At 41.7% G+C, this 27,973-nt stretch overlaps 1 protein-coding gene across 2 annotated transcripts in view; it reads left to right on the top strand.

The window, feature by feature from the left end:
• The window catches only part of ADORA1 (adenosine A1 receptor), a 153,350-nt gene that overhangs the window by 16,089 nt on the left and 109,288 nt on the right, over positions 1 to 27,973 (top strand). The window contains exons 2-3 of one of the 2 annotated variants that reach the window (XM_089668188.1): positions 9,149 to 9,227; positions 12,961 to 13,332. In XM_089668188.1, coding sequence (XP_089524314.1) covers positions 12,998 to 13,332 — 335 coding nt within the window. In that variant the 5' untranslated portion in view covers positions 9,149 to 9,227; positions 12,961 to 12,997. The remainder of the gene's footprint in view (positions 1 to 9,148; positions 9,228 to 12,960; positions 13,333 to 27,973) is intronic. The other variant, XM_089668182.1, reaches the window with a different exon arrangement.

Raw genomic sequence — 27,973 nt, 5'->3', positions numbered from 1 at the left:
TTGTGTGGGGACATGATCAAGTGGGCAAGTGGTGAGGCGGGCTTCTGAGAAGACCTTAGTGACCTCCTCAGTGGTAGCAGGGCTGAAGGAGCGGAGTGTTGGGGAGGTTATAGTGTGCAGGATGTTAGGTGTGGTGGGGGGCAGGGCGGGTGTGATGTCAGAGGAGGGGAGAATTGGTGGGGTAATGGTGGGAGGGAGGCTAGGTGGGGAGGTAGATTGAGTATTGGCAATGTCCTTACGGATTGCGTCAATCTTGTTTTGGAAGTGATTGGCAATCTCGTGGGCGGTGAGTGAGGTACTGGGTGGAGGTGGGGGGGAGAGTAGGGAGTTGAAAGTGGAGAAGAACCGGCAAGGACAGGAGGAGAGGGTGTTGAGGGTTACGAAGTAGGCTTGCTTGGCGGCATGGAGGGAGGAGGTGTAGGTGAGGAAGGCGGATTTGTAGAGGGAGAACGCTCCAGGGGATCTGGTTTTGCGCCATAATCGCTCCAGCACGTGACTGCGTCGTTTGAGATTTTTAGTGAGGTCATTCTGCCAGGGTTGAAGCTGTCGGGGTCTAGTGCTACGTGTGGTTAGGGGTGTTAAGGAGTCTAGGGCAGCTGACAGCGAGTGGTTGTACGCAGTAGTGGCCAGGTCAGGGCATGACAGTGGAAGGATACTGTCGTACAGACAGTCAGCTGCCGAGTGGAGAGGGACCGGGTTCAGGTTGCGGCTGGTGATGGTTTGACGTTTTGGGGGGGGGGGGGGGTTAGAGGATGGGGAGTTGGAGAACATAATGAGGTCGTGGTCCGAGAGAGGGAAGGGGGTGTTAGTGAAGTTGTGGAGGGTGCAGAGATGAGAGAAAACGAGGTCCAGGGTGTTCCTGTCGGTGTGGGTGGAAGACTACCACAACAAAATGTTGTTTTGATATGAAATGTTTTTGGGTTTTTTTGGGGGTTTTTTTGTTTTAATATATAAAACTATACATATACTTACCTGCTCTGTGCAATAATGTTTCACCGAGCAGCACTGATCCTTGTTTTTCTTGGGACCATTGCCAAACAGCACCCCTCTGTCGAGTGCCTCCTGCGCAAGCTGCTTGCCCTGGGGGCAGTTGTGCGTCCTTGCTCCCAAGCCACACAGTGTATGGCTCAGTCCAACCCCTCTACTCCCTCCTCTTTGGCTATGATTGATGCTGCTCTGTCTCAACCAATGAAGAAGACACTAGAGATCTAAGGCTCTTGTGCAGGTAGCTGGACTTTGGTAAGTATTGGAGGGACTGTGGGGGGAGCTGCACACTGAATTAATTTTTTCCTTTTGTGCACAGAATGCATGAAGGTTAAAAAAAACCTTAAGCCATTAGAACCACTTTTTTTCCACAAATATGGTTTGAGGTAGGAGAAAATACAACAAGAACTGCTAGCATAAACAAGATAATTATGTATAACAATTATAGTAATCTGTGCAGTGCATTTGGTCAGTGTGGCTAAAACCATGACAGAAGTGCATATGGTATTAAGGAATATAAAGCCAGAAATATGTAATAACAAGCAGTTGGTACGTGTAGAAAAACCAAAGGGTGGCAGTGGTAAAGTTCCAGGATCCCAACTCAAAGGGCAATGGAAAGGAAGGAGAGGGACCGAAGTGGGGTAGATGAAGTAGAATTGAGAGGACAAGGGGAAGGGAGAATGAAGAGGGGGAGAAAAGGAACATAGGAAAGGGGGGGGGGGATACTCAATGGGAGATGCCAAAGAATAAACACCACACATAGCAAGGTGAAAAAGTGATGTGTTCCAGGTGTCAATCCTTGCTGTACAAATTTGTCAGATTTCTTGGGGCAGTTATGACTTTCATAGTTAAGTTTTTACAATGGTAATACCGCACACCAGGAGGACACAGTGGGGGGGAGGGAAGAGGTGAATTCCAAATTCCACCTAAGAGGGATTTTACTCCAGGCATAAAATGAAGCAAAAAAATCAATTTGATATAGTGGCTCAGCTCTGCAACACCTTGGGATCTAAACCAAGTTCCAGGTCCTATAGAAGGTTAATAACCTCAAACGGATGCCCAAAACTACTGAATTATAGGGCAAGTCCAGGCCATGTGATGGAAGGTGCCTGCAGCTAACTAGCATCTAGTACATAAGGGGGTGAACTGTGGAATATACATCAGCCAAACGGGTAAAATGAGCTCTATGCAGGAATTTAACTTTAATAAACTTGGATGAATCTTTGGCAGAGACCATAGTATTAACGTGGTGTCGCGTAGTCATCCCAGTCTTCCTCAGAGGTCTGGCAAATCGGCCTTTTCAGTTTGAGAATAATTTACACAACTTAAAGGAATAAGCAATGGATGGTCAAAGGCAGATTGATGATAAGGGTTTCCCCATCGCCCTAGATGTCAAAAGGGGGTGTCAGTAACCGCCTGGCGGTACCTCTAGCAGTCCACAGGACAGGATTCCCCAAAGCACAGAGTCTAAGTCCCAGTCTACTTGTTCACCAGGGCCCCTGATGGTGGGGATGGACTTGGAGCAGACAGTGACCAGTTTGAGGCCCCTGAGTACACCTGCCTGTGGTAGAGTGATCCGCCAGAGGTGTATGCAGGTAGAGAGCCTGACGTGAAGAGGTGGAAGGCTGGAGCAGGGATGACTGGATCCGTGCAGGATGGATGGATGGCAGAGTAGTGAGCGTGGTCAGACGGGCCAGGTCGGTAACAGTGGGGTCAGCGTATTACAAGGCAGCAGGCAAAGAGTAGTCAGGTCACTCGCCGGGTTCAGTAACAGGAGTTCAGATCAAATAGGGATATCCAGGAGAGAAGTCAAACGTGCCAGGGGTCAGAGCAGGAGAAGTTGGCAGAGGTCAGGATCAGGCAAGGTCAGCAACAAGTCACAACAGCAGGTATACAGGAACACAGGATGAATAGACCATACGGCAATGAGAGTCTGTGCAGGGAAGGTTTAAATAGTGCGCCCTGTCATTGGTGCCAGGCGAGCGTTCGCGAGTGCGCATGCGTGGCCGCCCAGGTCCTAGTGCCCGCCGGCTAGAATGGATCGGCGTTCTGCGCATGCACAGACCCGCTTGTCGCTGCAATCCCTGACGGGGGTTGGATTCTAGGATAACAGTAGTAGGGAATTGCATCAACACCACATAGCTAAGCTGCAGGTATATACTGTAAACGTTCTATTGGACAAAATAAATTCTGCCTTAAGTTCTGTGAAATGCTGCAATCTGCCAGTAGAGATTATGTGTTTTAAGGCTCACTATCCCTTGAAGCCAACAGGAGGGGATACGGTAACATATTCAAATGGGGCAAGTTGGGGTTAGCCAAGAGCAGTAGGTGAGGAAAAAATATGGAAGATTTGCAATATTGCGCCCTCGCCTGTTGTCAGACCGCAATGGTGAGTTTCATCAAACAAGTGAGGGAAGGGTGGGCACGAAGGCCTTAAAAGACCAAGTTACGTAGGATACCGCCACAGCCACCTCCAAAGTAACAACAGGGTTATCTCTTGGCTGGAAAAACCACCACCGCACAGTGACTGATACTGCCACCGAGTAATATAATAAGCAAAGTCTGCAAAGAAAAGACCCCCCACCCCCTAGAAAGGGGAAGTTTTAATTTAGACTTAGCCAGATGAGGGGTCTTCCCTGCCCAGACAAACTGATAATACAATCAAATTTATCAATAAATTACTTTGTATGGAGACGGGTGTATTTCAGAAAAAATAACAAGAACTTTGGCAAATAAACCACTTTAAACAAATTAATTCTGCCTGCCTGGGACAATGGGAGAGTATGCCAGGTGGTGCATCTCTGGGAAAGGGACAGCATTAGGGGTAACAAATTAAAATCCGCATAAGTCTGGATATTGCTACTAATACAAATCCCAAGATATTTAACCTTCTTTCACAATAATGGGGTGTTGGTGGTAGGTGGTGAGGGCCCTATCCCAGAGAAGACACCAAACTTATTTTACCAACTGGAGTGCGGCTTGCAGGGAAGAAAGGGGTCATTCAGAAATAGAAGGGCATCATCCACTTATAAAGCTACCTTCTCCACCAAGTGCCCACTGAATACCCCAAACGGCAGAGGCTAAGGGTTCCATAGCTTGGGCAAAAAGCCTCAGGGAAAGAGGGCAGCCCTGATGTGTGCCACAATGAAAAGGGAAGGGGAAGGATAGATTATTGTTGGTGTGGATACTAGCTGTAAAGGCAGAGTACAGTGAATGTGCCCAGGAGGTGAAGCAGGGGCCAAAGCCAAATTTCTCCAGGACAGCCCTAGAGGTAACTCCATTAAACACTCGAAAGCCTTCTCAGCATCAAGAGCCTACCACCCCCGTGCTGTCCGGAGGGGCTAAGACCTGAGTATGCAGTTTACGAATGTTAATGTCCATTCCCTTGCCCGGGATGAAGCCAGAATGATCAGCTTCAATGAAGGCCAAGGTAACCATGTTCAAGCAAGTAGCAAGAACTTTGGCAAAAATCCTAACATCCACATTCCGCAAGGAAATAAAAAAATACAATGAGCATAGATCTGGATTCCTTCTGGGCTTGAAGAGCGCCAACAAAGTCTCAGACATGGAAGGTGGAAGGACACTGGAGTTCAAAGACTGACATAACCTCACATGGATGCGTGGTACCATTCCCCCGCCAAGGCCTTGTAAAATTGCATGGGGAGGCCATCTGTAGAACCAGTTTAACCCTGGCTTGCTCTTGTCAAAAGACAGCCTTGTTCTTGCAAATGTTGCATAAAACTAAATCCCTGCAGGACTTTGCCTTGTATAAATCTGGCCTTTTAAAATCTAATTCCCCTTTCCATGCTGCCATACAGACCTATTACATCCCTTTCATTAACACCACCTATCCAGTCTTTGTCAACTCTTATCAACCTTAACACTCTTTGTGACTGACTAACTCATTAACTGCCAATTAATATTGACAATTGTTTAAAAACAGGATATTTGCACTTTATGATATAATTTCTCATTTAATTGTTTTTCCTCTCTTGATTTTGCCATCACAGGAATTTCTTTTCTGATGCCCACCTAACCAGCTGTACCTTGGTCCCTTACTCCAGTCATTCTCCTTGCTGTGTTCTATACGCTCTCAAAAAGAACTAATCACCGGATTTTCTGAGCCACTAAGTAAACGTATGGCAGTTACTGATGGGCATGGTGCTCCCTAATGAGTTTTCCAAAACAAAGGCAGCAAGTGTATTTTTTTAGCATTGTCAGTAGACAGTCTTTCACCCAGCAGCAGGCTTTCATAGTTGAGTGAGAGCATTTGAGCATCAGTCAGCTCACATATATGAAGAGTTGTGGACAGCTGAGATGAATAGTGAAGTGTAGCTACGAGGAAATGCAGGGAAGCTTTATTCCATGCATAGTTCTACAAAGCCTAGGGTCTCAGAGACCCAGACCAGCAAGATCTGAAAAAAAACCATTTCTCCAACACAAATCTCAAAGTCACTCACCACGTGTAGGTGGTGAAAAAAGAAACCTAGATGACACTGTCCACAATCCTGCCAGCCAGTGCCTCACAGTGTGTATTCTACACTATATTAGATGTGCCAATCTCATGCAATTTGGGGAATTAATTTCAAGCGTGTTGGATAGCTGCAGGAAACTCTGTCTGGGAAAGATCTGTGGGGAGAATGACTGACTGAATAAAAAGTAAACACTGGCACTGTCTGCTAAAACAGTTGACTGGTTTAATAAATGGGAGCTGATTGGAACCTTAACATATTATTCTTCACTGTAACCTTGGTGAAAATCTTTGAAATAACGTGGATTGTTTACATCACCGCTAATTTCTAACAGAGAGCATTAATTCCTAGCTGTGTAAATGCAGCAAGTAATAACTGCAGCAAGTAAAAAGCGGAATGATCGCTCCAGCTATTGATTGTAGTATACTCTGAATCAGGAAGAGTAGGTAATTGGTGATTCATAAAATACACGTACATTACAGCATAATACCATGCGTTTTCATACAACTATTACCTTTACATAAAGATATCCAAAGATGATTGTCTCAAAATAGATTTCTAAATAGAAGGCCAGGACAGGGGCAAAACTACATCGTCATGATGTCCTATACAGTCACTTTGGGCTTTAAAGCTCTGAAATGTTCAAAATGTTTCCTCATGTTAAGGGAGTTCTAGACAAGCTCCTGTCATACACGGTTGTGCTCTGTATTGATTTGTTCCTGAAAGGAAGAAATAGAAAAGGTATATTCAGGAATTGCCCATGTTGGATAACATTCTTAGAAAAATGATGGGTTGGGATCCAAAAGGTAGCAAGAAAATGGCTCGTGTGAAACCTCAGTGGGCAGAAGTACACAAATTTCAAAATGTCAGAGAACCTAAGGCTTTCTGCTACAATCTACATACCTTTCCTACTTTTTATAAAGTTTTCAGTGTACCATCCTTGGTGTAGTGTTTTTATGAGCATTACTGGCCCTGCCTATATTATACCATTTATACAGTAGAGGGTGGAAATTTCACTAGTATAATCCACTTGTGTTAGTAAGTTCCTGCTGGGTGCATGAATATGGCGATAAAGCTGAAGCCCTGTCTGATGGGGAGTTTAGGGGATGCTTAAAGAGATCTTGTTGTCAGACCATTTCAACAGCAATCTTCTAAAATGTCAAATTTGCTAGCAAGTTCACATTGAAAGCCAAAAAGTTGTTTTATGGAAAGGGTGTGTTTTTTTGTGTGTTCTTACCAGCAAATTTTAAGTTGACAGGGTCTCTGTAAATGTTCAGGTAGGGGAAGGATCGTAGTTAGGAAACACTTCTTTTAATGCCTACTATCCACACTGGAGCTGCATGATGAAGACTACTAGGGTCAGTGTCATGGGTCTGTAGATGTTCTTTTTTTTCATTGGTTAGAAGCCCAATTTCAGTCACTGAGAAATATAACCTCTTCCCATTCTAACCAAAAAGATGTTACAGCTAGACTTGAGATTTCAGGAATAAACACTGAATTTTTCAAATTCTTTGTAATTGAGCAAGTGGGTTACATTGCATCATATTTACCATCTTCAACCAGCAGTAAAGGCATCTTTTCCACCACATAGAAAAATGATGGCCAGAAGACCGAGTGGTCCATGGCGACTGCCCCCCTTTTTTCTTTTTTTTTCTTTTTTTTGTCTGAGTATAGATCTATGCTTGTTCCAAGCATGTTTGAAGTTCTTTCCTGTTGACGGGCTCTCTACGTCTGTTGGAAAGTTTATTCCAAGCATATACTTTCTGAGATTAGTTCAGAACTTTCCACCAGTTAAATTAAGGTCACCTCCCCGTGTTTTTTACTTCTGGTTTCGTGTTGAAAATCTTCCCCTGCTGAACCTCATTCACCCCCTTGATGTATTTTAAAGGTTTCATTTCATGTCCCCCCCCCCCCCCCCTTTTTTTTTTTTTTTTTTTTTTTTTTTTTTTTTTTTCCCCTCCAGACTGTACATGTTAAGTTCCTGAAGTCGCTCTGTTTTGTCCCCAAGACTTTTTCACCATTGTTACCCGTCTCTGGACTTATTCTATCTCATCAATATCTTTATGCAAGTGAGGTCTCCAGAACTGGGCATAGTATCCTAAAAGCGGCATAACTAAAGATCTATTTAGAGGAATCAGGACCTCCTTCCTCCTGCTGGTAACCCCTCTAGTGATGCATCCTAGAATTCTATTTGCTTGCCACACTGCTCATTCTGCAATCATCTTAAATAAGTTCCCCCCCCAAATCATTTTCCTCTGTAGTGCTGGCCAACAATGTACCCTCTATGGTGTAAAATAATTTACCTAGGGAAAGAATCCCTTGTGAGGACATTTTAAAAACATTGAACTGTCATTTTCAATTCTTCCTCCTTCCTTTCTTTTTTTTTTTTACCAATCTTCCTGCAATGCCAAATCGCGTTCCATGTTACATACACCTCCAGGGATATCAACCCTATTGCACACCTTTTGTGTGTCCTCAGCAAAAATACATACCTCCCCTAGTAAACCTTTAGTTATATCACTTATATATAGAATAAATAGAACAAGACCTAGTACAGAGCCTTGTGCTACACCACTAGTGACTGTAAATAGGGTTCACTCGGAACAGAGACCAACCACACTCTGGTATCTATCCTTTGGCCAGCTGCATATCCACTGAACCACCCAAGGGCTAAGTCCAAGCTTGTGCAACTTTTGTATTATATCATTATGTGGAACTGTATCAAATGCCTTGCTGAAATCAAGATATCTATGTCTACAGTGCCACCTGGTCCAAAACATTGATAATCTAATCATAAAATCCAATCTGATTAGTCTGACATGATCCTCAGTAAAGCCATGCTGCTTTGGATCCAGCAAGTTTTTTTGTGTTTTTAGGTGATCAATGATCCTTCTTTTTAGAAGTTATTCCATTAACTTGATAGCAACAGATCTTAATCTCACTGGCCTGTCAGCTTCTATCTTTCTGTCCTTGTGGATAGGTAAAATATTAGCTGTCCTCCAGTCATGGCGGAACTTCCTGTTTTAGAAATTAAAAAGGTCAGTTAATGGTCCAAAACTATACTTCTAAGTTTTCTTAGAACTCCGGGATGAATACCATCAGGGCCCATTGCTTTTTTAATCTTTAACCGAGCCAGTTCCTCTGCTACCTCTGTCTTCGGAAATCCTAAAAATGAGCTATCATTACTAGAACCAATATGATTTCCCAACTTATTGTTAGTATAATTTTATTTGAGAAGACTGAACAAAAGTAATTAAGTGGTTTGCTATATCCAGGTCTCCCTTTTTAACATACGTGGTGTGCCCAGTTTTCAGCTACATCTCCTGTTTACTTTAATCTCCTATATGCTATAATAATAATATGATAAATAAATAAATACATTAAAAAAAAAATATATATATATATTTATGAAATATAATTTTTTTTTTTTTTCCTTTTTACTATCCTATTTATCTCGTTAGGGAACATATTGTTTTATTATTACGAACTTGCCTGACATATAATCTAGTTGCCTCCAGGATGGTAGACTTTAACAGTGCCCACTGATTACTCCTGTCATTTTTACTCCAACTTTTCAACTTGTGTTTTTTTTTTTTTTGTTTTTTTTGTTTTTTAATTCACCCATTTCAGCTAAATGTGTCTTTTTGAAATCCTAAAACTTTTTTTTTTTTTTTTTTTGTATAATTTTTCAGTTCTTATCAAACCAAAGACACTGGTGATCACTAGAAACCAAATTTTCTTCCATTTCAACATTCAACTATGCACATTCAGGTGAAGTCAGTTTTTCTATCTTTGGAATTTATTTTACTACTTTGTTGTGAATAGGGTTTATTAAGCTTTTCTGAACACACCTGCAACTGGTTCAGTGGAAGGATTCCTCTCCCCTTCCCCCACGCTTCTCCTCCCTTTTTCAGCAAGTTCTACATAAATATCGTGTGTGTGTGTGTGTGTGTGTGTGTGTGTGTGTGTGTGTGTGTGTGTGTGTGTGTGTGTGTGTGTGTGTGTGTGTGTGTGTGTGTGTGTGTGTGTGTGTGTGTGTGTGTGTGTGTTCTAAATCGGGGTCCTCAAACTGCAGGCTGCATGCAGCCCGCCGAGGACATTTATCCGGCCCGCCGGGTGTTTTGAAATATTTGGCATCCCCCTGTATACTTTCACTTTCATTCCACCAGCACCACTCTGACTGGCTCTGCCTCTCCCTCCCTCACCTGCCCCCTCGGCTCCACCCCCACTGATAGTGCTGTGTGCTGGGGATGTAGATCTGGCCGGCGCGGTGAGTAAATGATAGAGGGGTGGAGTCTGATCTCTGGAGGGACTGCCTGCAGTTCTCCCGCGCTGGGCAGTGACAGACAGCCGAGGAGAAGGACACTGATCAGACTGCACTGAATTGATGGACCCTGGTGAAGCTGCATTAATGGACACTGATTATACTGCATTGAATCAATGCAGTATAATCAATCAGTGTCCATTAATGAAGCCTCACCAATGCCCATCAATGCAGTCTGATCAGTGTACATTAATGCAGCATCACCAGTGTCCATCAATGCCATTGATGGACACTGATCAGACTGCATTGTTGGGCACTGGTGGGGCTGCATTGTTGGGCACTGGTGGGGCTGCATTGTTGGGCACTGGTGGGGCTGCATTGTTGGGCACTGGTGGGGCTTCATTGATGCACAGTGCAGTCTGTATGTCTGTGTGGGAAAAGTTATTGCTGGTATATTGTTTTTGTGTGTGTGTATATTTTGTGTGTGTATGTATTTTACGAATGGCAATTTTTTTTTTAAATATAGTCCGGCCCTCCAACGGTCTGAGGGGCAGTGAACTGGCCCCCTGTTTAAAAAGTTTGAGGACCCCTGTTCTAAATTATGACCCTCCATTGTCCCAGTGACAGACAGAAAATGAGGGGAAATCCATCCGAAAGTTGTGAACAGAGCAGAGGCGAGGGGGAAGTCATCCAACAGGGATAAATGGCTAATTCCCTTTACTTTGGTGATGGTTCTGTTGCGCTTACCCCTAGCACAGGTGGTCAGGCAATATAGCTTGCTTCTGTGTTCTTCGCCTATAGCAGCCCCCCCAAGCAAATCTACCGGTACTCTGTTGCCCGAGGACTTATGCACAATACTGTAGTGCCTGGCTATTACCTCAGGGCAGGCATGAACATGTCAGAAAGCAAATTTTGTTTCTGGGGTTTTTTTTTTTTTTTTTTTTTTAACATGTGCACAAGATTTGTTATTCAAAGTGAAGAGGAATTTGCTTTTCATGATTTGGATAATTGTAGGCAATATTTATCCAATTTGAGTAAAGATTCTCAACTAATATAGTAAAATGACTTAAAGTTTGTGTTTATTACAGTATCTTAATTACTTTTATTCATTCTTCTTCCATTGTGTTTGGTGCTTAACAAAGATGAACAAATAGAACTGGCCAGATTTAGGTTTAGATCAACTCGGGTCATTGTGCTTCACTGAATAGTTTGTTCAGTTTGTTCCCCCAAATCTAGGAAAGACGAGTAATCCGATCTTGTAGGTAGATCAAGATTTGACACAGAAAGCTTGAATGATCTGTTTGGACATGGAGGAGAAATTGTTATTAATTAAACAAAACCCTATATAGCCAAAAGTATTGGGACACCCCTCCAAATCATAGGATTCAGATGTTCCATTCGCCTCCATGGCCACAGGTGTATAAAATCAAGCACCTAGGCATGCAGACTACTTCTACAAACATTTTGTGAAAGAATGGGTCACTCTCAGGAGCTCAGTGAATTCAAGCATAGTACTGTGATAGGTTGCCACCTGTCCTATACTCCAGTGCAATTTCCTTGCTACTAAATATTCCACGGTCAACTGTTGATGGTATTATAACAAAGTGGAAGCAACTGGGAACAGCAGCAACTCTGTCACAAAGTGGAAGGTCATGTAAAATAACAGAGCGGGGTCAGCGCATGCTGAAGTGCGCAGATTTCGACAACTGTCTGCAGAGGCAATGGCTAAAGACCTCCAAACTTTGTATGGCCTGCAGATTTGCACAACAACCATGCATAGAGAGCTTCATGGGATGGGTTTCCTTGGCCAAGCAGCTGCATCTAAGCCTTACATCACCAAGTGCAATGCAAAGCGTTAGATGCAGTGGTGTAAAGCACACCACCACTGGCCTCTAGAGCAGTGGAGACATGTTTTCTGTAGTGATGAATCACACTTCTCTGTCTGGCAATCCGATGAACGTGTCTGGGTTTGGCAGTTGCCAGGAGAACAGTACTTGCCTGCATTGGGCCAAGTTTAATGTTTGGAGGAGGGATTATGGTGTGGGGTTGTTTTTCAGGGGTTGGGCTTGGCAATGGCAGTAAAGGAAATGGCACCTCTTAAGGTGTCAACATACCAAGACATTTTGGACAATTGCATGCTCCCAGCTTTGTGGGTACAGTTTGGGGATGGCCTCTTCCTGTTCTAACATGATTACACACCAGTGCATAAAGCAAAGTCCATACAGACATGGATGAGCGAGTTTGGGGTGGAGGAACTTGACTGGCCTGCACAGAGTCCTGACCTCAACCTGATAGAACAACTTTGGGATGAATTAGAGCAGAGACTGTGAGCCAGACCTTCTCGTCCAGCATCAGTGCCTGACCTCACAAATGCATTTCTGTAAAAATGGTCAAACATTCCCACAGACACACTCCTAAACCTTGTGGACAGCCATTCCAGAAGAGTCAAAGTTGTTATAGCTGCTAAGGATGGGCCAACTCAATATTGAACCCTACAGACTAGGGCTGGGATGCCATTAAAGTTCATGTGCGTGTAAAGGCATACGTCCCAATACTTTTTGTAGTGTGTGTGTGTGTGTTTTGTGTTTAATTTTTTTCAATTTTTATTATTGAACTTGTACATCATGGTTACATTTTAGAGTCAATATGACAGCACAAAATAATGCTTATTTAGACCAGAATGCATACTTTTCAAGCACTCAATTTTGAATTGACTTCAATGGCAAAATGCTCCCTTGCACTGCAGTGCTTTTGTGGTGGTAAGAAGAGGGTTGTACTGAAAAACTATATATTTTATCATGTCCACTTATTTTGCTTGTGCTAGAAAATAAAGCAAATGCTTAGCAAGGCACCTGGTGTGAACAATCCCTTAATAGTTGCTTGAAGGGAAAAGGCTTGCTGAGCGGGCATAAAAGGAACGTTCATCAGCACATATGCAAATTATTAATAGAATAGTAATTGTAGATGGCATTGATGGCTTATAAGATGTATATTAAAAGGTTGACAATGCTGCTAAAGACTATGCAGTATACATTTACTGGCAGACTCACTGCATTATGTGCCACCCACTTTTCTTACGATTCCACAAAGTCAGCATGTGTTTAATATTTGATGTGCGCTAAACTAAGCATGTCTATATTTTTCTAATGACACCTATTGTTCTCTACTGCAATGTGCCATGCATGGCAATTTTTGATCCACTGTATCTTACAAGGCTTAATTTAACATTTTTATTTTCAGGTTCAGGATTAACAGCCATTCTCCACATTGAAGCAGCATGGGCACCTCAGTCTCACTAGCTGTCTACATCGTCATTGAAGTGCTGATAGCCTTGATTTCTGTACTCGGTAACATACTAGTGATCTGGGCTGTAATTGTGAACCAGGCACTTCGGGATACCACTTTCTTCTTCATTGTGTCATTGGCTGTGGCTGACATTGCAGTAGGAGCACTGGTCATTCCTTTGGCCATTATAATTAGTATTGGACTGGAGACTGAGTTCTATAGCTGCCTTATGGTGGCTTGTATTATGCTGATTCTGACACAGAGCTCCATACTGGCATTGCTAGCCATTGCTGTAGACCGGTATCTACGTGTCAAAATCCCTACAAGGTAAGTTCAAAAAAACAAATTTTAAGTGTGGTTGGTATAAATTTTTCTCTATAGGATCTTCTTGACTATGCCCTTGTTGTCTTTTGGGCCTACAAGCAATATCTCTTCTACTTTCTGTGAGCGGAACTTGAGCGAATTGAAAAGTGGTGTAAAGAAAATGTCTATCTGTAGAAATTTCTATAATTCGTAAATGGCCACTACTTTGTTGTGACCTTGTGTTTTTAAATTCTGCTGGAGATATTCAATATGATCCCAGGCAGGGCAGCAAATTGAAGAGCTTGGAAGTGGGCTGAAGTTTTGCTAGATGGATGGTTAGTCAGTGGATTAGGGGAAAAGATTCGCTACTTGAGTACCAGCCTGTGTATACTCCTTCAATGCCAGGCAATTTTTTCAGTCCTGTGATAATTTGACAATTTCTGGAAGAGACCAACATTTGAGAAATGCTTTCGTTTTCAGTTATGAGACATGTCCATTAATAATGTCAGTATAAACAAGCCACAAAAATGATCCTTTTTGGAAAGTAAACACCCCAATGTGATTTAAATTTGGCACAATTTTTAGGGAAAATGAAAAAATTTATTTGCATCGAATTGATTAAAACATGGAGCCTTGGTACACTATACACAGCACATAATTTAACGTATAGGTCATCGGTCAATCATACAAGGTACAGAGTTGTTCTGATCAGCTCTGTACACTGTGTGCCTAAGTGACCAACACTTCAGAAATAGACATCCTACCTCCCTAGTTTTGTGGTGTGGTGTTATGGTTTTTGTTGTTTGTTTTGTTTTGTTTTTCCTCAGCCTGGAGGGGACTGTAATAATGTTGCTTTAGTAACACAATAATAATGATTGATCCTAACAGCTAGTATTTGTTAAAGGAAACCAGTACTGAGGGATTGTGGAGGCTGCAACTGTGGACCTCTGCGTACATGCTCTATAATAAATAAATATAGAATATAAAATTTTATATCTCTGTGGCTGCAATCTCTTGGTTTACCTTGGCTTGCTATCAAGATCCCTGAACTTTCCACTTCTTAATAGGTGATTTGAACAGTACTGACTGGCATATTTTAAGGTTTTGGATATCTTTTTAGATCCTTTTTCCATCTTTTATAAAGTTCCATTACCTTGTTACGCAGGTTTATTGACAGTTTTCTCTTCTGCTCCCCATGGCTCAGTATCTAGCCTGGTCAGTGAGAGCTAACAAACTCACTATTTATAAACAACACACTAATTGTAATTGAAAGTCACAGATGTGGGAAATGAACCTTTTTTAAAAGAGAAGTAGGGCTTCCCCCCCCTATTCATACTTGCCTAGGTCAGTGGTGGGCAACCTTTTTTTTCAACTGAGCCAAATCTTGCCAAAACCACGATTGAAATTTATTTTGAGAGCCACATTTTTAAAACTGAAAATACATAGGATGGTACACTGTTTTTAGTTTCAATAAGTTTTTATAGTAATTCATCCCCCCTATAGTAATTCATCCCTCATATAGTAGTAGTAAGTAAGTAGCAAGTAGTAAGCCAAGTGCCCCCTGTGTCAATTCACTTACCTTTGCTCCGCGCGTTCCTCTCGCCGTGTTCCCCGCGCCGTTCCGGTCTTCAGGGCGGACTGTGAGAGGAGCCTAGCTCCCCTCACGTTCGTCACGCTGCCCCGCCTACACACATCCTGACAGCCAATCACTAGCTATCAGGATGTGAGTGGCAGCGAGACTGGCCAATCATTGCTGGGCTAGCTTCAGAGTCCTCGGCCGCCCGAGAGGAGGGAGGGGAGCAGGCGCCCGGCACACAGAAGAGCCGCATTAAAATGTGTAAAGAGCCGCATGTGGCTCGCGAGCCGAGGCTTGCCGACCACTGGCCTAGGTGGATGCAGGATCGGTCTATGCTGCATCTGTCCCCAGCCAGCTTTAAGGGTGAGGACTAAGCAATCACATGATCGCTGAGTTCTCTCGCTACACTGAGCAGAGAGCGGGACTGTTGGTTACCGCTGCCTGCTCGGCCCCTCTGAGTTCTCACTGGAGCACTGGGCTGTGGAGGGGGCAGCTGGCTCAGGCGCTCGGCGCTTCACTGAGAGGCTGAGCCAGGTTCCGCTCCAGACTCAGGGGTGGATCCCAATTTTTAAAGTCGACCAGCTGAGTGATGTCGGCTGAAACCGGGTCACACGAGTGCAGAATGAACTGCGATCCACAAGTACAGCCAAAAAAGCTTTGGCTGTAATTCTCCTTTTTATTGTCATTTTTAACCCATGTGTGTCTGTACCAAGGCCAATCATACGAGGGTATGTAAACTTTTGATCAAGGCTGTTTTGGATAATTTAAAAAGGAGCCTAACAACTATGTGATCATAATAAATGGCTTCATATGATCAGTATCCTTAAATAAGACCGTTTTTGATTTTTTTTTGGGGGGGGGGGGGGTGTTTGGCATGATCAGTCATATTTTCAATATGAGTGCCAAGATTTCAGGATTACTGCCAGGGTATACAAACTTTTGAGCATGTGTATTTGTATAGTTCGTATGTATATTGTAATTTTTTTTTTTTTTTTTTTTTTTTTCCCCCCACTAGGTGAAATGTATACATTGAAGAGATTTTGACAAATGTTCTTGCAGATTCATACTTTTTTTTTTTTTTTTTCCTGTATGTTTCGCAATTTTGTTATCAAACCAAATATTAAATGGAATGGTTCTCCTTCCTTTATAACCCTCTGAGCAATATCGATGTGTTAATGAAAGAACCTGTAGTGCGTGCATGCCTTTTTAAATGAGAGCCTAAGAGTATCTCTTCAAAAGACGCCTGAAACTTGACTTTTATGTCAGCACAGACTTCAAAGAAAAGCAGTGAACCAATAGCATAAACAGGAGATGAGATTTCTGGGGGCAATCTGTACATGAATTGGTACGGAATGGCTCTAGGTTGCCATATTGCTAGGAAGCAACATTTCAAATGTCTTATCCATCCTTTTTTCTTAACTATATATATTTTTTTTTTTTATCTCTGACCCACAGACCTAGAAAATGTATGCAGATCAGGAATTTGGACTTTACTCTTAGACTCTATGCACACTGGGTTAACAATTGCTGCCTCTACAGGGGTTTTGTGTTTTTTGCCTGTAGAAGCCGCTCAGTGTTGTCCAGGGGCAGACTGACAACTCATGGGGCCCCCGGGCAATAGGGGATCATGGGGCCCCTGTTTCCTTGCCCAAACTCAAAAAAGCAAATGAAAAAGGTACCAGGGACATCTCATGGGGCCCCCTACTAACCCCGAGCCCTCGGGCAGTGCCCGAGTTTCCAAATGGTCAGTCCGCCCCTGGTGTTATCCTATGTGTCCATGCACTAGGCCTATCAGAGGCTTATTTTATTCTGAACATTTAGAGGCAGGAAAAAAAACCTTTTTGGTTTATGATTTTGATTGGAGCTTTCCGGCAGAAAAAAAAAACTAAACTCGTCTAAACAGTCTACAAAAATACTATATATTGGCTTTTCTTTTAAGCCCAGTGTGCATGGAGCCTGACTTTCCAATCTTCATTCTTATTCTGGGTCAGCAGTTTAGCTCTTTACAGCCGGGCACAAAATCCTTTTAGAAAGGAGTTCAGGAGTGATGGGGTGTTTAAATATATTTCCACAAAATATATCCTCTATACACAGACTGTTCCATAATTTTAGAAGAAAGAGGTCTCTCCTGTTTCAGCTCTCTGGCCTTCTGGGAACCAAGAGCCTCAATCTCATTATATCTGCGGATTGCAGGTCGTCTGTGTAAATATAAAGGTGCTCAGAGTGCCATTCTTTTTCATTTGCTGCAGTCTTTTCAAGGAGAAAGGTGTTTGAGCACTCTAGATTCATATTCTAAATGAGATTAAAAGTCTGGGCTATAATCCTATAAAATTCAAAGCGGAGCCTGCCAAGTTACTCATAACCTTGTAAAGAAGTGAAATTTATGTCCTTTTTTTTTTTTTTTCTTTTCCCCCCTACGAATTAAGCTTTCTTTCGGTGGGATCGCCTGTGCATTTTATTTATTTTTTGCACTTAAAGACTATTTTGAGAAAATATTTTTGATTTTTTGCTAATTGTAAACGTGTCCAGTAAAAAAAATTTTAAAAATCAAATTTAGGCCAAAATGTATTCTGCTCCATGTCTTTGTTAAAAAAAAAAAAAAAAAAAAAAAATGCCAATACGTGTAAATGACTTGGTTTACATTAAAGTTATAGTATTTACAAATGGCGGTATAGATTTTATTTTATTTTTTTTTTTAGCAGGACTGCGACGCACATTCTGACACTGGAGGGAGTTGACTTGGTGTCACTGACATCCCCAGTGACACCCAATACAGTGATCAGTGCTAGAAAAAAAAAAAGCACTGACCCTGTACTAATGGCACTGGGCAGGAAGGGGTTAACATGAGGTGCGATCAAAGGGTTAACTGTGCTGGGAGTGGTTTTACTAGGGGGCCGTGTCAGTGTGCTTCACTGTAAGCTTTGGATGGCTGTGCTTACAGGAAGCAGAAAATCCCTGTAGTAGCTCATAGTCCACGGTGAGGTGCTTCTCGGTTGTATCGCTGCTCACTCTGCAAAGGGCATCATTCAGAGAACACCTTCCATTGCAAAGTATTCACTTATTGGATGAGGTATTGATCCTGATATAGTGGCTCCACCTTGTCCAATCCGAGAACACTTTGCATCAATTGTGAAAAATGCAAGACAATCTCTGAATGGCACCCTTGCTGATCGTGACACTACAGGGGTCAGTGGGGGTATGGTATATGTATAATTTCTTTGGTCCAAGCTGAACCATTGTAACTACGCAAAAAAAAAAATAAACAAAAACCCTTGCACTGACAAATGCTTTGCCACTTCCCGGCTGTGCTATAGCCAAAAGACTTCTACAGTGTGGTCCTCCAGTTCTCGGAGGGCATCCATGGACATTCTCTCAGAATCCTGCCTCCCGCATGCCCTCCTTGGGTTGCGCATCGGGTGTGCTCTGTGACCACTGTGTTTTTTGCACACGGCTGATCACAGATCGCGGTATAGGGCCAATCACAGCGGCCCTTTACTAGGCCTGGACTGGCCTTGGGGCACACACCGGGCATTTGGAGGAGAAGCGGCATATAGAGGAACCAATCTGTCAATTTCTCTCCTGCAGCTGCTGAATGCCTGCTAATCCTCTTGTCCCTTCTGCAGGAGAGAAATAGATGAATTAGTTGCTCTATATGCTGCGCCCCCCGCCCTCCTATCCACCTCCTGCTGCCACGCGGTCCTGTGTACTCAACCCCCACCCCCCATAACCCGCAGTGCTGCCAGGTTCCCCCTCTCATTTACCAGCCCCTTGTCTGCATGGACAGTCCATGATGGGAACCGATCACTGACTTGTCCTTTCAATACTGAGGCTTAGTAAGCTGTGTGTACTTTACTCCAGTTTATGAATGAATGGGAAGCTCTGTACAGAGATATTCCTGTCCATTCTGTGCTGCTGAGGATGTAAAGATGGAGATGCATAGGGTCTTTCCATTTCTGGATCACAGATCATGCCAACAGAAGGATGCACAATTAAATTCCTCTCCAGACATTATCGCCAAAGGAAAACATATGACAAACCTTCCATCAGATTTATCGATTTAAAAACCGTATATCTACTCGAATGAATTCCAATGAAAAAATGCATGTAAAATCCACAGATGCCGCTGCTAGTACTGGCTCCGCAAGTGCAGGTGATGTCAGCACAAGCTCTGCCCCTATGCAAAAATACATACCTGGGATTCAGTTTTAGTGGAAAATCAGAAGGGGGGGGGGGGGGCATCTCAGGATAAGGCTATATACAGTACATGTGTTTCTAGGAGTAGACACTATTATGGAAAGAATACATTGCAGTGAAAAGCTGTTAAATCTATATGGTGGGGACCATAGGACTGGTTCTTGGCAGTAGTAGGATGATTGGCTTCCCACCCACCTGAGATGAACCTGAATCCCTGCATTTGAAAGTAACCAAAGTACTAAATATTTACAGTGGAGATGTGGTGTTTTCTCACCCAAAACCATATAATTCACATGCTAAATTGCTATCTGCTGTGTGAAAAGAGTAGGAGTGGAAGAGCAGACGTGTAGTATGACAGAATTTGTTTCATTTTGATCTGTTATTTTAAACCATTTTATTTAGTAAAAATTTGTTTCATTTATTCAAATTCATATTTTCCAAATTTGGTTGCATTCAATTCACCCAAATGCAGAAAATTTGTATTCATATTTTCTATTGTATTGTATTATTTTCTATTGTTTTTTCTATTCTGTTCCATTTCTATTCTGTTTTTGTTTTACTCTATTCTTTTCTAGTCTGTTTTTGTATATTCTGCTCTATTATTTTCTATTTATATTCCTTTTGTTTTCTATTTTATTCTATTTTTATTTTCGAATAATATTTTCAAATAATTTTTGAATTTGGTGCAAATTTCAGATGTAATGTTAGTTTTATTATTTCAGAATCATTAAAATTTGTTCCTATCGTAATTCAAAGATTCGGCTGTATCCAAGTTTCTGAATAATGAAAAATTTGTCCGAATTCCGTTGTGGAACGAAACAAACCACACATGTCTTGAAGAGCACCACAGTGCATGCAGTCTGAGAAGTGGGTCTTATCCAAGACATACTAAGGAACTTGTGTAATCGTGGTTTACCTAAAGGAAAAGTCCACTTTTGTTAGAAAGAATATAGCATATAAAATTACTATACATAATGTATATAAAAAATTACCTGGCGTTGTACAGTAATATGGCAAGCTAGCAGTGTTCTATACACCACTGGTGTACACAAAGCCTCTAGGAATATTTCCTGCTTGTGTGATTAGCTTACTGCTTGTCCCAGAACTAAGGTACAAGTAACATCTTTGTTGGCTTTTTTTTTTTATCTTTTTTTTTTTTGTTGGTTACACAGTAACTAAAGCTTTTCTAAGGTGACATATGTGGCTTTCTTTATTAGGACACTAAGATTTGCTCAGGTAATTATGAGAGCAGACCCTTCCATTTAGGAATTAGCCTGGAAAGGGCGTGTTAGAACTAACCGCTACCTCTTCATAACAAACCTGTAATAATCTGCAACAAAGTTTGTTGAAATCTACTGTACATAGATCACTCCGAGTGGACGTGTGTGTATTGTTGCTCTTTTGATTGTGTTTTTTTTCTTTTTTTTTGTGTTTTTTGTTTTGTTTTTTGCTTTTTGTTTTTGTTTTTTTTTTTTTTTTCTCTAAAGTGGATTTTTTTTTCAAATCAAAATTATTGCTTGGATCTTGATGACCGCATGGTTCTGTGAGATATATATTTATATTAAAAAAAAATTAACACTGACAGTTATTGGGATGTCTAAAACACATTCGAAGTAAGCATGATGAACAGGTTCAATGCATAGTCAAAGATCTTTTCACTAGATCCAGATACAGTATGTGGGAACAAAATTTTCCATGCAGGTGTCAACATTTCCTTTAAATCTCAATGCTGACTGCAGCTTTCCCACATCCTAAGCCCCCTATTAGTCAGTGGCGCTACTATTTCATTAAAGGTACAAAAAGGAGACTCTGGGAGGGAGGCTTGTTGCAAAGCATGTCTTTTCTTTTACTGGAAATGTTTAGTTTCTCGTATAGTAAGCTGTGTCTAATTGTTAGACCTATACCTGCAGGTTTTGTTTCTTGTGCAGCTCTGACTCCTCACAAGTAATGTATGTTTAGAAGACATATGCTTAGTAACAGATTGTTTTAATACCGATTTTTCTAGATTTTTCTGTTTGACTGGGCATCTGTATACTGGCTAGATACTCATTTACCATAGCTAATGGTACGTGACAGCATATATCATACCTGATGAAAAGACAAACATTAGGATGACTTTAAAATCATGCAGCTTTAACTTGCGCAGCCAACAGGCTATATCTATCTGTTCACCTTTCAACCTGTTTTTAGTCCATAAGATCTCTAATTAATGATGGTGGTTGTTATTGTGTTAAGCTCTCTGGGTGGTGCTAGCAAAAGGGAATATTAGAGAAATCCTAAATAAAACGCTTGGATAATATTCCTAGAGTGATTGTAAGCCTAAGATGACACTACAGCGGTGCGGTAAATCCCATGTGATTCACACAGGAACCGTACCACATTCCTGTACAAATCATGCAATGTGTGTGCGGTGCGATTGGAGCCATACATTTTGTATGGCTCTATTCGCACCTCACCCACTCCAAAAACTTGCAGGACCCTTTTTTGGTCCGCACTAGAATCGGATCACATGGGTATTACACCTATGCGATCGGATTTTGTACATCGCACCGTGTTTTGCGGACCGATGTCAAGGTGTTGTTAACTTGACATACACACCCGCATTGGTTCGTATGAATTGGGTGCGATTGTGATGCGGTGCGGAATTTGCACTGAAAATGCTGCAGATTCCATACCGCATTAGTGTGAACCAGAGCTATTGGATGAAGGGGTTTTTTTTGTGTTCCCTCCATGCATGAATAGAAAAAAAAAAATAAAAAATCCGTCTGCAGCTTCCCCCAATACTTACTGGAGCTCGATCCTGATCCAGAGATATGCATGAGAGTAGCTGCTGTTCCAGCTCTCTGCCTCCTCATTGGCTTAAAGACAGCGGGAGTTATTGGCTCCTGCTGCTATCAATCACAGCCAGTAAGATGGGGACAGCACCAAGCCCCGTTCTGTGTGTCTTGTGGACACACAGCATGGGGCTCGGGGAGCGAGCACGCAAGAGTGTCTTCATAGCCAGGGGCTTCCTCTGGGGGCACTCGACAGGGGGTAGGAGCCAAGAGTGCTGATGGGGAACCAGAGAAGAGGCGGATCGAGGCTGCTGTGTGCAAAATCTCCCCCCTACTAAATTGCATATACCTTTTTTCTATCATCCATCTTTTTTACCACTTTAACCCCCCCCAATACTATACATAATTTAATCTGGCTGAAAAAAGTTCATCCAGTTTAACCTGCCTGCAGCCTTTTGAGATATCACTTCATATATCCTAGAGTACTTTGGGTATTAACTCTTTGTAGTCTCACTAGTTTTTGTGAGATTTCTTCAGCTTATATGGCTGATACTTTGGCAATGAGTAACCAGAGTGGCTACTTGTCACTTGTCTCATCATCGGGGCTCGGCAAGAGAATTGTGCCTCCTGACTGCTGATCCTGATCTGCAAGGATACAAAATGGCAGTGCAGGAGAAGTGAGGCAGTGGGAAAAGTTTGGAGAAAGCAAGATCTCTGTGGACTGCAAGGAATATGGTTTTTAAGTGCCATATAATAATTTTATTAATGACTTTTTGGAGTATAGACAAATGGATGGAAGTTATCTGTGGGTAAGAAAATGACTAAAGAGCTGCTGTCAAAACCCACAAAAGGAAAAAAACAATTTCAGACCAATAAGTAAATATCCAGAGCACTTTTTAACATGTCTTCCTGCTAAGCTTTGGCGTGGGCTACCTTTACCACAATGGAGGCTTCAGAGATCAATTCACTGACCAGTAAAAACAATCAACATACAATATTTATGGTTTATTATAGAAGACTGAGTGCATTATCTTGAAATTATTATTTAAAAAAAAATAAACTATTCATATGCTGTTCACTTAAATGTGACCCGCTGTAAGCAAGAAGTGAGTTTCTTTAGTGACATTTAGGTAAAAAGTTTTAAAAGAATAACTTTCTCTTCACTCCTGACACACACAATATAAAAAGGCTATATTCCTCGGCATATTCTGCTTACTCATCACTACAAAAACGAATGTCCATTGTCCATGTAAGGATAGGTGGTCAAAAGGCTGATGGCAAATGTATAGATCCAAGCCAATGCTGCTCAGATGGAACATGGGAAGCACCCACTAAGATATATGAAAAGGAACTCAAAGGCAGAGTGCTGGGGTTGGTAGGATCTAAGTGACAACACTTCATTGAACATGGCACACTTAGAATTAAAAACTCAACATTCAGCATGAGTGGCAGGCAGGCACATACAGTATGTCAATGATTACTGCAGAGCCAATCAAACAGCAGCCTGTATGAGCACCAAGGAACCACCAAAGGAGAGGGGACCAGTGGCATCTGTCCATAGGCAGAGTCCCAGAATTACAGAAGTGATGTCAGAGATGGGGAGCAGCAAAAACGTTTTAGGGGCTCCACCCTGTCAAGCTTCCTGCCTGCCACTCATGCTGGATTTTGAGAAAAAACTGTAGGTGTGGGGAGGAAAGAAGGGAAAGTCCTGTATAGAGGCAAAGCAAAGGGCCATGTCAAGTATAAAGGCGAGGCAAGGGGTCATTGAACAAAGAAGGTAAGTATAACATAACATGTTTGTAAACATTTACTTTTTTTTTTCTCCAGAAATTATCACTTTAAAGTGTAGGTTTAACCCAGCCAATTAACAGATCTCGTTCACCTTTTTATTTAGTCTGCTAAATATACCACTGAAAGTAGGTTGTTTGCATCTCTTGTAAAAATATTGATCTGCCAAAAATCTTGTGAGCTGATAACTTTCTGTTCCCATACATAACCATAGAATGGGGGGTGGAGGGTAGAGATGAGGGAAAGGTTTCTTTACGATCCTCAGAAATAAAGAGAGAAGGCAGGGCTGATACCACTTGTTCAGGAATTGAGGGCTGTTGTCAAAGAACGTAGAACCTTCCTTTTTTTTTTTTTTTTTCTTTTTCTTCTTTTTCCCCCTGCCTTGACCTTTGCTTTAAAGGAAACATTTTAAGAAAGAAACTTGTGCGTTGCAACTGCTGTCCTGTACTGATATAATGGGACTATACTAACCCCATACATGTAAACAGTGCAGACTTTCTGTGTACCTATCTAGGCTCAGTGATTCAGAAGGTACTAAAGCTGGTAGGATAGCAGAAACAAAATGTAACAAGCGCATTTTGAAAAGGTGCCCAGCAATGGGAACTCTCATATTAGAGCATTCTCTTTCACTAGTAAGTATCTCACTTTGATTCCTGTGATATATGATATCGCTTGGTATGCCACATAGCGCATTGGAATTTAATCTGATAAATCCGACCCAATGCATCTGAATGATGGCACTTTTTTTTTTGTTTTTCCTATATTTCCCTTGAAATACATATGGACGCTCTTCAGGTTAAAACAGTGGTAAGACCATTGCCAAGTTTTATCTGCAAGTGCCTCAGAGCATACTTTTACATAAAAAAAATCTGCCTAAAGCTATGAATGCCCTTTTCTTCTGCTATGCCTGTTGCTTGTCTGGAAGCATTTTGTATTTATGGATTTGTGAATTTTTAATGTTCTCATCCAATCTGTTGTACTAAAAATAATCAAGTGTCATAACAAATGTGCTGTTTTCCTTCGTTTCCATTCAGCTGCAGACTAAAGGTGTGTTTTTAATAATGCACTAAAAAATGCTTTTTTTACAATAAAAGTGGTCATGTTACCATACTTGACCATTTGCCATCTGGGGCAATTTTGACATTTTTCACACAAATATATACCTTTTTTTTTATTTTGCAAGCAGAGTCCCTAGAGATTAAATGCTGGTTGTTGGAAGTTTTTTTTTTTTTTTTTTTGTGACACCATATTTGCGTAGCTGTTTTGTCAAAACCAAATTTTCAGGTAAAAATGCACTTAAATAAATTTTAACACAACCCAAACACAATAGAATCACAATAAAAAAAAAAAAAAAGTAAAAGATATTGTATCGAGTAAATAGATGCCAAACATTTCAAGACCTAAAAATTGTCCAATGCCTTCAAACCCTCTACAGGTTTTCAGCTTAAAGTTGGTGTTACTAAACCCTCAACAGTAAAATGAGTCTGTTTATGCAGTAAAGCATGCTTGTTATACTCACTGTGCAACCTAAGGGGTTAATCCCCTTGATCCTGTCTTCTCTGGTCTACCAAAAAGTCCTCCTCTTTTATGGTCCCCAATCCATCTGACATGATACAGAGCAGCAGTGGCAAGTCTGCACATGCTCTGTTTGATGTATATTGCTAGTGGTGGTTTTTAGTTTTGGGGGGGAGGTAGGGTGCATGTGATCAGCACAGGGCCAATTAGCACTGTCCAGACAGAGGATCAGGTGTCATGCAGCTTTATAGGACAGTCGGAGACTTAAAACGCTTCCTACAAAATTAACCAGTGCTTGGTCAAACACCAATACTAGTCACAAGACTGCTATATACTGCTGATGAGAAAAGGTATTTAGCAGTTTATATTTACTAAAATATTTGCATTTCCATGTTCTGTGTACTGTTGACCTGATACAGTGAATGCAGGGTCCTGGGTTTAATAACACTTTAAACTTGAGCTCTGGCACTAGAAGTATTGTTTTCACTCTGATGTTCTCAGGGTACTCCCCCCCCCCCCCCCCCCCCCCCCATTTAATTTTTATTGCGATCACAAGGGGTGAAAAACACCACTTGTGATGGCTTTGGGCAATTACCAATACTCTCTTTATGGAGACATCAGGGGTCTATTAGGCTCCTGATCCCTCCAAGGCAGCTGATCAAACAGATGTTTGATCAGCAGCTTCTGTAATGGTCAGGGAAACACTGCACTAAAACTGTCATCCTTGTCACTTCTGGCTTCCATCTACTCTGTTAGCAGCCAGCCCAACCACTTACAGTGGTCTCAGGCTCCCCGGTTAAATGGGAGAGATCAGAGAGGAATGGCGGTGTCAGGAGGGAAGGGTCCCTTTCAGAGCCCCAAAAAAGTGATCGGGCAGCTGTAAATATGCTCAGATCACTTTAACATGAAAGCCAATTGCCAGCTATAAGGAAAAAAAAACCCTAAAAACATGATACTGGTATAACGGCTTCCTGTCCAGGATGTGTGTGTACATACATACATACATACATACACTGGATGGGAAACTGTTAAAATAACTAACTCCTCTACAACTGTTATGGAAAAGTTTCTGCCACTGTATGTGGTAGATCACTATTTGAGCAATACTAGATCTACCACCAGGTGCAGTAGGATTGACATCTCTATAGATGGCTTCCTATTTTAGCAAGATGTAGTCTGAAAATGTTTCAATGCAGTTTTGCATCTAAATACACTTTGGCTACTATTGCACAATTCAGACCTGAGGATTATATAGGTTAGCAGTTGAGTGCTACTGTCAAGGTTTTGTAGGTGATGGAAATGTCCTTTTTGTTTAACCTATGAAAAATTCTGGAGGTGTGCCATAAGTGCCCCTACACATGGCCTATTCTGAATGTCCTAATACATTGTTTTTCAACATCTTGTGATTGTAAGGCATCCGATTTTCATTTTGAATGGGTTGCCAACATACACATTGTAATGGACATACAGCAATTGTAACTATGCACCACAGTGCACAGATGGGTCACAGCTGTGCACATAGGGTTGTCCCCCTCATCCCTTTAAACCCAAACAAATATTTACATCAGGTTCTGAGGCTAATTTAATGCAGATAAGGCACTAAAGTGAGTTTAATTACCACCATAATCAGCCACAGAACCTGTGTAATTACACAGGTTTGGTTTAAAGGAATGAGGTAGCAACACTATGGGCACTGCAGTGCATTTAAAACACTGTGCATTGTTGTGTGCTGATTATTTTTGTTGCGGTGGCTATGCATTGCACTTGCCTTTGTGTTTTGTGGTAGAGTACAGCACATGTTACATTAAATCCATATGTGTGAATTGTCCCTAAATGGGTTTTATTGTATTTATGCTGAAAGTCTGTTCTCTTTTCACAAATATCTTTATTACTTTCTACTTTTTTTTACGTATTCTTTTATTGCAATGAAAGTGTTTTTTTTTTTTTTTTTTTCTCCATTTGTGATTAGGTTATTCGTCTCATGCTGAATAGTTAATATGGCAAGCGAGCACTCCATGTAAATAAGCAGCTAGCATAAGGATGAACCCCTTGATCCTTTAAAATGTCAATCATATAAAATGCAGCGCTAAAATAATAAAAGTGACCAGTGATCAGATCAGGCGCCACATAGAGCGCTATGAAGTGACAAATGGTGTGTGCAGTCAAAGATGTGATTTGAAAAAAGTGAAACCGAAATGTCCAATGAACAGTCACGCTAAAGCAAATAAACAGCGTAACAATAGTCTGGTGTCTTGGGATATGGGCTGTCCTCATAAGTAATACATGGAAATAAGGTGCTCGTGACTTCCGTGGTAAGGAAAATGAGGTATGCTTGCACACAGCGGACGCACAATATTAATGCGCATGTAATGTATTATCTGGAAAGGCACTGGTAGTCATCAAGGAACTGGTGGGAATAGGGGGCTCCACTGGTACACCACGCACACAGGAAAGAACTCCAGACCTCTCAGCTCAGGCCCTCAAAGCATACAGGAACTACTCCTTTGCTTCACTTACACCAAGTATTTGATATGCTGGGAACGGTAAGTATCCACCTTGAATGGCTCAAAACAAGCCACCAAACAAGAATTGCCTAGCCTTTGGTAAATTTCTTAGAAAGCTTTTTTGATTCCTTGAATGCAGACAGAGGACCAGGAGGAGCCAGTAGGTCCCCAGAAGCTCTGAGGCTGTGTCAAACATAAGCTGCTTTTAAAACACCTTGTTCAAGTGGACCTAAAGCTGTAGACCAAACACAACCTATTCCCATATACCAGGGTTTCTCAACTCCAGTCCTCATGGACCCCCAACAGGTCATGTT

This window comes from Staurois parvus, unplaced genomic scaffold (genome assembly GCF_062004578.1).
Source record: "Staurois parvus isolate SC_StPar_1 unplaced genomic scaffold, SC_StPar_1.0 ptg000056l, whole genome shotgun sequence".
Taxonomy (NCBI): domain Eukaryota; kingdom Metazoa; phylum Chordata; class Amphibia; order Anura; family Ranidae; genus Staurois; species Staurois parvus.
The sequence above is the reverse complement of the archived record's forward strand: the minus strand, read 5'-3'. Positions and strand labels throughout refer to the sequence as shown.